The sequence below is a fragment of the Mandrillus leucophaeus genome, unplaced genomic scaffold (genome assembly GCF_000951045.1).
Source record: "Mandrillus leucophaeus isolate KB7577 unplaced genomic scaffold, Mleu.le_1.0 Scaffold126, whole genome shotgun sequence".
Lineage (NCBI taxonomy): Eukaryota > Metazoa > Chordata > Mammalia > Primates > Cercopithecidae > Mandrillus > Mandrillus leucophaeus.
The window spans coordinates 669,929-681,216 of record NW_012100987.1 but is presented as its reverse complement, the minus strand read 5'-3'; the positions used below and the strand labels follow the sequence as shown (position 1 = coordinate 681,216).

Below are 11,288 nucleotides of genomic sequence, written 5' to 3'. Positions count from 1 at the left end.
TTTTGTATACCATTTTTTCCTCAGAGTCTAATACAGTCCTTGGCACATAGTAACGGTCAGATATTTGGTAGGTGACTAAACTATACTGCAGTGTGGTGAGAAGTGAACAGAAGATACGGATTCAGGAATTATAGAAACCTCCTTCACGGCACTTGGTTGAGAAAAGAAGAGAAATGAGGGGAATGAGGGTGCAGATTCAGCAGAGGACTTTTTAAAATAATGTTTTCATGTGAGGAAAAAATATAAAAACCAACAGAGAGAAATTAAGAAAACAGGAAAGAAATGGAATAATTAGGAACCTAGGCTGGGGTAGGGTAGCAGGGCATTTCAAACATTAATGAGGATATGAGATTCCAGATCTTGTTGAAATGCAAATTCTGATTCAGCTGGTAGAGGTTGTGCATTTCTAACAAGCACCCAGATAATCTTAAGGCTGTTGGCCCCAGGGTTACACTTATAGTGATTTTCTAAACCCAGCTGAGGAAGTGAATCTTGGGCAGGAGAAATACACACCTCTCACATTGAGTTTGGAGATCCAGCCCATCTGATATAACTTTTTAAGAGAGAAACATAATTTTCCAAATATCCAATTGATAACCTTACCCACTAAATGGCTGCATTATGAAAATTGCTTCACTTTCAATTATCCAGAGTCCACCAATCGATTACTTTGATGTATTTAAAGAATCAAAAGAGCAAAATTTCTATGAGTCACAGGAATCTGTCATTGCTTTATGTACTTACCTGCAACAATTGATAAAAACTATTGAAGACCTAGATGAAAATCAGCTGAAAGATGAGTTTTTTAAACTTCTGCAGATTTCACTGTGGAGAAATAAGTGTGATCTGTCTCTCTCAGGTGGAGAAAGTAGTTCTCAGAAGACCGATGTACTAAATTCATTGGAAGACCTAAAACCTTTCATTTTATTGAATGATATGGAACATCTTTGGTCATTGCTTAGCAATTGCAAGAAAACAAGAGAAAAAGTTTCTGTTACTAGAGTGTATATTGTTCTCGATAATTCTGGGTTTGAGCTTGTTACAGATTTAATATTAGCCAACTTCTTGTTGTCCTCTGAACTGGCTACTAAGGTTCATTTTTATGGAAAAACAATTCCATGGTTTGTTTCTGATACTACTATACATGATTTTAATTGGTTAATTGAACAGGTAAAACATGGTAATCATAAGTGGATGTCCAAGTGTGGGGCTGACTGGGAAGAGTATGTTAAAATGGGTCAATGGGTTTACCACGATCATATATTTTGGACTCTGCCTCATGAGTTCTGTGCAATGCCTCAGGTTGCTCCCGACTTATATGCTGAACTACAGAAGGCACATTTAATTTTATTCAAGGGTGATTTGAATTACAGGAAGTTGACAGGTGACAGAAAATGGGAGTTTTCTGTTCCATTTCATCAGGCTCTGAATGGCTTCCATCCCGCACCCCTCTGTACCATAAGAACATTAAAAGCTGAAATTCAGGTTGGTCTGAAGCCTGGGCAAGGGGAACAGCTCATGGCCTCTGAGCCCTGCTGGTGGACCAGTGGAAAGTATGGAATATTTGAGTACGATGGTCCCCTTTGACTTGATTTAGGAGCTCTCAGTTGCATAGAAAGATCTGACGAGCACCTTTTCATCCCCAGAAAAGGAGCGCGTGAATTGAGTCACCTGGCGGCTGGCTCTGTACCCACTCTGGGAAGCTTGGCTTCTCCGTGCCCATCTACATGCACTGGATGATTTTTCTTTTTAACATTTTGCCCCACTACACTGTTTTGGGGATAGATGGGTTAAGCAAGTTACAGATAATTACATTTATATTGGAATTTTAGCAACTTTTTTTCAGGTTAAATACATCATTTCAAGTGCTTTTAATGTGTTTTTAATTGGCTAGGAAGCAAAAAATAAGCAAGTTCTGCTTTTAGTTAGTTAACCCTATTCTTTTCTTAAATAGTACACTGCATGGTATTTAATATTCCAGGAAGCATGGAATTTTATTTTGCTTGATTTTGGGCTCATGAAATAATAGCTCCGTGAAAATGCACATCTTAATGACTCTCTGTAAAGAGGCATTCCTTACAACTGTGATGTTTCCTCACATAAAAGTTACCTCATAAGTTAATTCTAACTTTTATTCTCCTTGAATTTTATTTCATTTCAATAGCTTGTTTCATTTGCACACCTTTGTATTTTGATTGATCTGTAGAATAGATGTTAGGAAACCCAGAATTGAACACAGTGAAATAAATGGTATTTTAAGAAATATAATATCTTTTATATTCTATTTATGATATCCGTAATCAAATGAGATTATTTTACCACGTAAGCATTTTAAATAAATGGATTTTTAGTTTGCAGTTTTAGGAAAATGCTTTAGGTAGAAAAGGTTCTTACACATTGAATTTGGGGTACTACCAACAATGAATGAATTTATTTTTTATATTCTTACACATTTTATTGGTCATTGTCACAGATACTAAATACTAAAAATTTCAGGTCATTTTGTTTTGAAACTGAAATTGGAAATAAATCTGGAAATGTTTTGTTGCACTAAAATAATAAAATGAGTTGTACTAAAAAAAAAAAAAGAAAATTGCTTCACTTTGAAACTTCTGGTCTTGGTAATATAGAATGTCAGTGTTCTCACAGTGCTTGATTGAGAACATGATACTGAGATTATGGCATACAATATAGGGACTGTACAAAAAAAAGACATTATTAGGATCTCTAACAATTATGTGAAAGTCATTGCTTCGTGGGTAGAGCTCAAACTTTGGTGTGAGACCTGGTTTTATTCTTGGCACTTACTCTGAGTGGTCTTGGGCAAATTAATACCTTAAGCAAAAAGATTCTCATATAGATTTTATATGAGAATTATAAATGAAGTACATAAAGTCCAGCAGTCACAAATGGTATCTATTATTACCATCATCCTGAGACTGCAATAAGCTATATTGAAAGTAGTCTCAAAGATTGTTTCATGAATCATCAGATTCACCTAATTTTCAAAAGAATTTAAATAAGAAGATGGAATGAATAGATTGCATTTTGTTTCCATGCACAGGGGAACCGTGCATATTTCTTCTGTGACTCGGAAATGGTTTAACTTTAAAAAATCCCAAAATAGCTGAAGTTAGCAGACATGCAATTTACCAAGGATGATTGGAATTTTGATCTTTCCTGTAATAATACTATACCCAAGCACACTGCTCATTAGGGAAACATTTTTATCTGAATCTTTTACTCTTGGGGGCAAAGAATGCTATTTTTCTTTTTGATAACTATGTTTATAGAATCTAAATCATCCTGAGCAATTATTTCAACATCTGAAGTTATTATTACCATTCATGTTTCATTTATAGCTATTTGAATTTTGATGAATTTCAATATGGTGCTACAGTGATAGGACAAGTTCAAATAAGTTCAATATATGGGTATGGTCTTAAGTTATTTTAATTTTTTATTACAACTGCTATGAAGAAAATTAGGATATGCCACATTTTCACGTTTTACAGTTGGATGTCCTATGATATTCCCTTCCAGAGAACAGAGCTCGGAGCTCTGGAAGTTTGGGGGCAACTGATATGTGCTCACATCTGCATCTGTGTGGGTTGGCTGTATCTCAGGGACAGAATCTGCAGCAAAAAAGGTAATAATAGTTCCTTGAATACTTTTATATTACTACTTTGAAAGAACTAAGGCAGAGCATCTCCATTGGGCTTTTCTTCAGGAACACATGTAGGTGGAAAAGAGGTCAGTAGGAAGGCAAGAAGTAAATACTGCAACTGAGATAAAATTAAGTTAACTTTGTAGACTATCCCCAGGCATTTTCTTGTTTTTTCTCTTTTTTCTTTTAAAACTTCTGTGGGTACTTTGTAGGTGCAAATATGTATGGGGTACATGAGATATTGTGAGACAGGCATGGAATGCATAGTAGTCACATCATGGAAAATGGGGTATTCATCCCCCTCCCAGGCATTTTCAGCTAGAATTTTTGTTGTCAGTAACAACAAGACTGGAAATTTTTAACTCCCTCTTATCAATGTTGTAATCATTGTTGATCTCTTGCACTGGTAGAATATGCCTTGGTAGTAGAAAATATTATAACAGCATAAGACATGTTGTAGTTTCTAAGGTGCTTTCACATACAAGGCGGTGAGTACATGCAGAAACATCAACTGAGCTACTCAAAGCCACTGTAGGTTTGTGTGTCCAGTATTATTAAGTCCTGCTGGAATTTGCTTTGAAAAGTTTTTTCTCATTATTTTTCTAAATCTTGTAATTGTCTGTAAGTACTACCTTCATAATTAAAATGTTTCTACTCTGATGATGCCTTTAACTACTTTAAGAACTATAAGTCTAGAGCTCCTTTCAAGGGATCAAACCAGAAACGGATGCGTAGGGCAGGTGTCACACTGATTTACGACCACGCTCCTAACCTGACATTAGATATATTCAGTAGATCTGGCAATAAGCATAGTACATACTAATGGGTCTTGATTTTCAATAATTTTGTTATGCATAGTAAAATTTTATGGTGTTTTACTGTGTTGACTGAATATATCAGGATACCAACTGAAAGCAGATCTTAAAGTTAATAACTCCTGCTTTTTTGGTTTAGTATTCAATAAACTTCTCTTAGGCCACTAGGGCTTAATGAACAAAATACCTCTTTGGCAAATAATTTTGCAGGCACAAAATGTTACTATAAAATTATTTTGTTGAAGAAAGTAAAATGAAAGATTAATTTGACATTGCAGTTATTTAAAAAATGATATGAAATTCTTGCAAACCACTAGAAAAGCAAAAATAATTTTAAGTGTCTCTGAAATTTAAACTTAAAATATTGTTAGTCTTTTATTGGGCATATAATTGTGTTTGACTTTTTTGGGGTCCAGCATTTATTTATTTTGGCATCTCTACTAAATGGTATCATGCTTTGGAAACTCAGTAAAATATTTGTTGTTGCTCAATAAATATTTGTTGATTACTTTTCATTGTTTTTTCTGTAGTGGTTTTTTAACTTTCCTAGTCATGACTTTTTACACAGATATAATTTTGAGGACTGAACAAAATTCAGGAAGGACTATTCTCATTAAGGTAATATTTTTCTGTATTTTCTAAGGCAGAATCAGAAAGGCCAAAGCATTTTTTTTTTTTTTTTTTGGATACGGAGTCTTGCTCTGTTGCCCAGGGTGGAGTGCAGTGGTGTGATCTCGGCTCACTGCAACCTCTGCCTCTCGGGCTCAAGTGATTCTTCTGTCTCAGCCTCCCCAGTAGCTGGGATTACAGGTGTATGCAACCACACCAGGCAAATTTTTGTACTTTAATAGAGATGGGGTTTCTCCATATTGGCCAGGCTGGTTTGGAACTCATGACCTCAAGTGATCTGCCCGCTTCAGTCTCCCAAAGTGCTGGGATTACAGGCATGAGCCACTGTGCCTGAACAAGCATTTAAAAAAAATAATTAAATTGGGAATTTATTTTAGGTATCATCAAGTAAAATTTTTCTTGCAAAACAATGAAAACTTTGGCTGCTGAAATTTACCAATTTAGATTTGTTTTTAGAAATGTTATAGGGAGATAAAAATTACTGAAATCTGTGGTGTAACTAGGAATGCAACTTTGGAAGGTGACGTGATGGGTAATGCTGTTTTTCCCAGTCTGTTCTACTAGTGAGAGAATACAGTCAGTTTTTGATGCATAATAACCGGGTGTCTTTCGGGGTATTCCTAAATAGTAAACCTTTTGGAGTTACACCTCCTTTAATTTTCAAATAGAATGCTTTGAATGACCATCCCAGTCTTCCTCCAGTATCTTCATGGATTATCAAGAGTGTGCATATCTCCAGCCATCTCTGGTTCAATGGTTTGCTTCTGCTGAATTCTCAATTTCTGTTTCAGTCTCCTCGTCTATGACAGACAGTGATCCTTCCCAGGAAGCACTTTGCCTCTGGTTGGGCGTTGGCATACCCTCCAGGTGCCATAAGGTAGAGCTATGTATCCACCTTTACTGAAGGTTTCCACACTTCAGGAGAAGATTAGAGTACAGCAATGCTCACCACTACTGTAAACCTATATTTTCAATATAACTATTTCCAAAATCTAAGGCAAAAACAGACCGTTTGCAGCTTTATCCAGCTCCCTAGCCTCTCTGCTGTATGTCAAGGTCTGCCTGCTCTCATTTGTAGGAGAGAACACCTTTCATAAATGTTTCATAGGGCCAATTTCCCCCTTACTTTAAGAATATTTTACTCACTACCCGAAGGACTTGTTTTAACTCTGGAACTTATTAGAACTTCATGTTCAGGGAAACCCCACCTGTATTAGTCTGTTTTCAAGCTGCTGATAAAGACATACCTGAGACTGGGTAATTTATAAAAGAAAGAGGTTTAACGGACTTACAGTGCCACGTGGCTGAGGAGGCCTCACCATCATGGTGGAAGGTGAAAGGTGTGTCTCACATGGCAGACAAGAGAAGAGAGCTTGTGCAGGGAAAGTCCTGTTTTTAAAACCATCATATCTTGTGAGACTTACTATCATGGGAACAGCATGAGAGAGACCCACTCCCATGATTCAGTTACCTCTCACTAGGTTCCTCCTATGACACATGGGAATTGTGGGAGTTACGATTCAAGATAGGATTTGCGTGGAGACACAGCCAAACCATATCAACACCCTTAGACACAAGGATCCACACAGGGTTACATATTCTAGAGTCTGAGTTGTAGTAGAAGTGATGGGAACAGTGGTGAATATTTATAGCACAACAATATAGGATGGTGGTCGGCATGAGAAATGCCACCTGTGTTGAGGTTTCTCAGCCAGTAGGAAGTAATCATGGCCTTTTTTATTCTTCCTGATTTCTTTTGGTCTTCTCTGAGTACCTTTTGAATAAAACACATTCACACAAGATCTCCCGAGGTCAAACAGTTATTCTCAAGTATTGGACAGTCTAAACACATATTAAGGGACAGAGAGATTTCTCTAAGGCAAATATGTCTAGCAAAGAATTTCTCTTTTCCACAATAAATTGCCTTTTATATTTTTGCAGTATTATTTGGCTTTCTCCTGATATTCTTCTGATTATCTAGACCATGCCCGGAGACCTATCTCCGCAGAAGTCCAATAGAGACTATGACAGCACTTTTTAAAATAACAGAAGCTGATAGCCCTTTAACTATGTAAAGGTCCAGCAGAAGATGTGTGTGTGTGTGCATGTGTGTGTGTGTGTGTGTGTGCGCGTGCATGTGTGTGGTTTTGATTCATATTAAAGTCTTAGGCAGCGCTTCCTCTGCAGTTGATTTTCTCAGTAAGCAGAAATGAAGCTGTAGATAGATGTCTTCTCCCTCTGTCCAGAGAAAACCCTAGGGTCACGGATTCGTTTTTTGTGGAATTTCAGTTACATGAGTTTGGAGTAGTTTGGCCTCACTGGTTTATTTCTGTCCACAGAGACCAGAGAGATTTATAGTATAGTGATGGATAGAACATTCCTAGTCCAAGAGCTTGGGAGAGACTGTGATGGTTTACCTCAGAGATCATGTGGTGGTGTTCATGATCCTTATGTGCATTCTAAACTGAACTTCATGTTCAGGGAAACTCCGTTACCTTGTTTCATAGGGAATCTTCTGATGGAGCTGGCTCCAAGGCTTCCCTTTTTCTCCCATAATTATTTTCAACTCTTGAGGGAGTATCAGACCTGTCTTCATACAAATGAAGATTTCAAGGTCATGCTGAAGCTGTGAAGACCAGCCGAGAACTTCATTTCATAGCTGTTTGTAAGGTTTCTTCACACTGGGTAGAGTTGAGGGTGAGGTTCACTTAAGATCACTGTGCTCTTCCAGTGGAGGCCCAGATAAACAATAATGGTAAACCTAGGAATACAACTTGGTCTCTTGTCTCCAGGCCAGTCAGTCTGTAGTCTTTAATCCTGTCCTTTAAAAAATGTTTTTGAAAATTTTATTGTGGTAAACATGAGACCTACTGTATTAGTCCATTTTCACACTACTGATAAAGACATGCCTGAGACAGGGAAGAAAAAGAGGTTTAATGGGACTTATAGTTCCACATGGCTGGGGAGGCCTCAGAATCATGGCGGGAGGTGAAAGGTACTCCTTACATGGTGACAGCAAGAGAAAATGAGGAAGAAGCAAAAGCAGAAACCCCTGATAAACCCATCAGATCTCATGAGACTTATTCACCATGATGAGAATAGCAGGGGAAAGACTGGCCCCCATGATTCAACTACCTCTCCCTGGGTCCCTCCCAGAACACATGGGAATTCTGGGAGATACAATTCAAGTTGAGATTTGGGTGGGGACACAACCAAACCATATCATCTACCCTCTTAACACACACACACACACACACAATTTTTTTGAGACAGGGTCTCACTCTATCACCCAGGCTGGAGTGCAGTGGCACAATCTCAGCTCACTATGACATCTACCTCCCAGGTTCAACCCATTCTCTAACCTCAGCCTCCCAAGTAGCTTGGACCAGAGTTGCACGTCACCATACCCGGCTAATTTTTGTATTGTTTGTAGAGATCATGTTTCACCATGTTGCCTGGGCTGGTCTCAAACTCCTGAGCTCAAGCAATCCACCCACCTCAGCCTCTCAAAGTGCTGGGATTACAGGCATGAGCCACCACATTCAGCCAATATATTTTTAAGTGTACAATACATTACTGTTGACCATAGGTACTACCCTTTCCTTTTTGAAGCTAAAATATTACTGCTATCCACCTAGTAGTAATAGAATAGGGGAATGAAGGGGTTATTATAAAAATTGTAGTTAAAAATTTTATAGGAAGTATAAATTTCCTCTAATGTATGGGTTGTTTCATTTCTGAGTCCAATTTCAGAATGTAAACAAGAATTGCAATTACAATTCTAAAGTACAGATGGTCCCCAACTTACGATTTTTTGACTACGATGATGCAAAAGAGATACACATTTAGCCAAAACCGTACTTAAGAGTATCCATACAACCATTCTTTCACTTTCAGTACAGTAGTCAATAAATTACATAAGATATTCAACAACTTGTTATAAAATAGGCTTTACATTAGATGATTTTGCCCAAATGTAGGCTAATGTACTTGTTGTGAGGATGTTTAAGGAAACTAGACTAAGCTATAATGTTTGGTAGGTTAAATATTTCACAATATTTTCAACTTATAATGGGTTTATCAGATGTAACCCCATCATAAGTTGAGGAGCATCTGTATTAATCATATAGTGCATACTGCGCTTAAATATTTTCCCCTGCCTTTTTAACAAAACAATTTGAACTGATAGTAAGGTTATTTATCTTATCAAATAAAGTTAATGAGAGATCAGGTAGAAATTCTTTACCAAAACATAAACACACACACACACACACACACACACACACAAATGTATTTTAGGGAAAACTGGACTTGACTATTTTTATCTTTGATTATCCCTACTAAAGATATCCTTCTAGGGAAAACACAGACTTTATTTTTTTTTTCATTTCATGGACTTCAGGAAGAGAAGCTTAGTAAACACACATTCTCTCCTTCTTCGTTCCCAGACGCTGCAATAGTTTATTTTAAAGCTAATTCTAGGGTAAGTCCTTTTGATCTCACTGCTATCACTTAGAGAATTATAATGTGGTTTTGCAATTCTAGCTAGAATGGGGGACCTTTAAAAAAGGTCTTGGATTTATGTTAAATGATTTTAGTTCAATGACAGGAAACCCCTCTACTTGTTAAAAAAAAAAAAAAAAAGAAAGAAACCTCAAAAAAACAAAAAACAAAAAACCCTTAAGACCTTTATAGTAGGAAGAAAGCAACCAACTGCTTTTCAAATTATGGGGTTGGTCCCATGTTTTGAAAGTTACCATCTCAGTTGATCTCTTAATGAGATGTCTGTGTACATGAGACGAAGGTCGATAAGAACTCAAGGGCTTCTCATCTATCCCTTCTCAGTTAACAATCCAGTAGCTTCAGAAGACAAATTTATGATGCTTGCCTTCATCCACTGTAGGATTCATCATCCTAAAGCTGCACTGGAAACTTCCTGGAGGTTTGTCTTCTTTTTGGAGGAGTGTTCTCGTATGGGATTCACTTTGTCTTTCTCCTTTTGCTTTCTGGTGCATACATGTTTTCCCTCTTATGTTCATTTCTTAATCATTATCTGTAACATTTTGGCTTCTTTGTTCTCTGGCTTTGATATCCAAATATAAAATTGAACCTTCCTGTCTGAATATCATTACGTAAGTACTGACAACATCACATCTTCTTATTACTGACACTGAAGATGTATTTTTTGTGGGTACAAATGGGGTAGAGATGGGATAAGTATAATTATTACTAAATATATGTTTAATCTACCTTCTAGGAGTCTTTCTTTGTGTTAATAACTAAGCTGTCATATAAGCATGAGAAATACACACAAAATCCATATGTTGGTTATTTCTGAACTTATAAGGGTAGGCACCTTTTTGAATCATAACCAATCACAGTACAAAACTCAGTTATTTTATTAGAAGAATTCTCACTGTATCTGTTTCCTCTTTCAATTATTTCCAGCCAACAGGACCTCTTCTTATAATCTTTGCCCAGGCACCATTCAGCCCCATCCCTTCTTCCTTTACAACACAGAGTAGCCTTTTTCTGCCCAATTCATCCTAACTCCTCTCTCCCACTACTCCACCACTTGCTGCAAGAAACTTGGGCCTAAGGTTCACTTTTATTGTAGAAAAGCATTTCCTGACAAAGCCAGTTTCTCTGTGTAGAATAGTTGTCCTCAACGGGGGGCTGATTTGCCCCCAGGGGACATTGGGCAGTGTCTGGAAACATTTTTGGTTATCACTTCTACAGGGATACTGCTGGTGTCTAGTGGGTAGGGGCCAGGGGTCCTGCTAAACCTCCAAGATGCACAGGACAATCCCCATAACAAAGAATTATCTGACCCAGATTGTCAATTGTCTTTCTGTTGAGAGGCCCTGCTGTAAGGAAATTCTTGTATCAGTGGCACTAAGCAATGATATTTTCTATTCTGCTGTTATCAATGCATTATTCTGTACATTAAGTTATAGGTTTTACATATACACATTCCAGATAATAAACAGTTGTTGAATACTAGATATATGTCAGGCACCAAGCCAGGTACTCTTAAATTGCTTATGGTTCAATGAGGAAAAGAGGCGATATAATACCTTGTGAAAGGGGCTATGATTGCATAATGAAGATATGTCTCACCTCGCTCAGGAGGATCTGCTAAGCTTTTTGAATTCTGAGAAGGAAGAGGCCTGAAT

General features: G+C 37.3%; 2 protein-coding genes across 2 annotated transcripts in view; both read left to right on the top strand.

The window, feature by feature from the left end:
• The first annotated feature begins 621 nt into the window (after positions 1–621).
• Positions 622–2,575, top strand: LOC105533542 (UPF0364 protein C6orf211 homolog). The gene has a single exon (XM_011972026.1). It carries the CDS (start codon positions 622–624, stop codon positions 1,585–1,587), a length of 966 nt encoding a protein of 321 aa, XP_011827416.1. The 3' UTR covers positions 1,588–2,575.
• Positions 2,576–3,474: 899 nt separating this feature from the next.
• Positions 3,475–11,288, top strand: part of LMO7 (LIM domain 7) — a 249,361-nt gene continuing 241,547 nt past the window's right edge. Inside the window, exons 1-2 of the mRNA XM_011972003.1 lie at positions 3,475–3,649; positions 5,051–5,100. Coding sequence (XP_011827393.1) covers positions 3,475–3,649; positions 5,051–5,100 — 225 coding nt within the window. The remainder of the gene's footprint in view (positions 3,650–5,050; positions 5,101–11,288) is intronic.

Coding starts and splice junctions, on each gene's coding strand:
- LOC105533542 (XM_011972026.1), top strand. CDS start 622: ATGAAAATTGCTTCACTTTCAATTATCCAGAGTCCACCAATCGATTAC.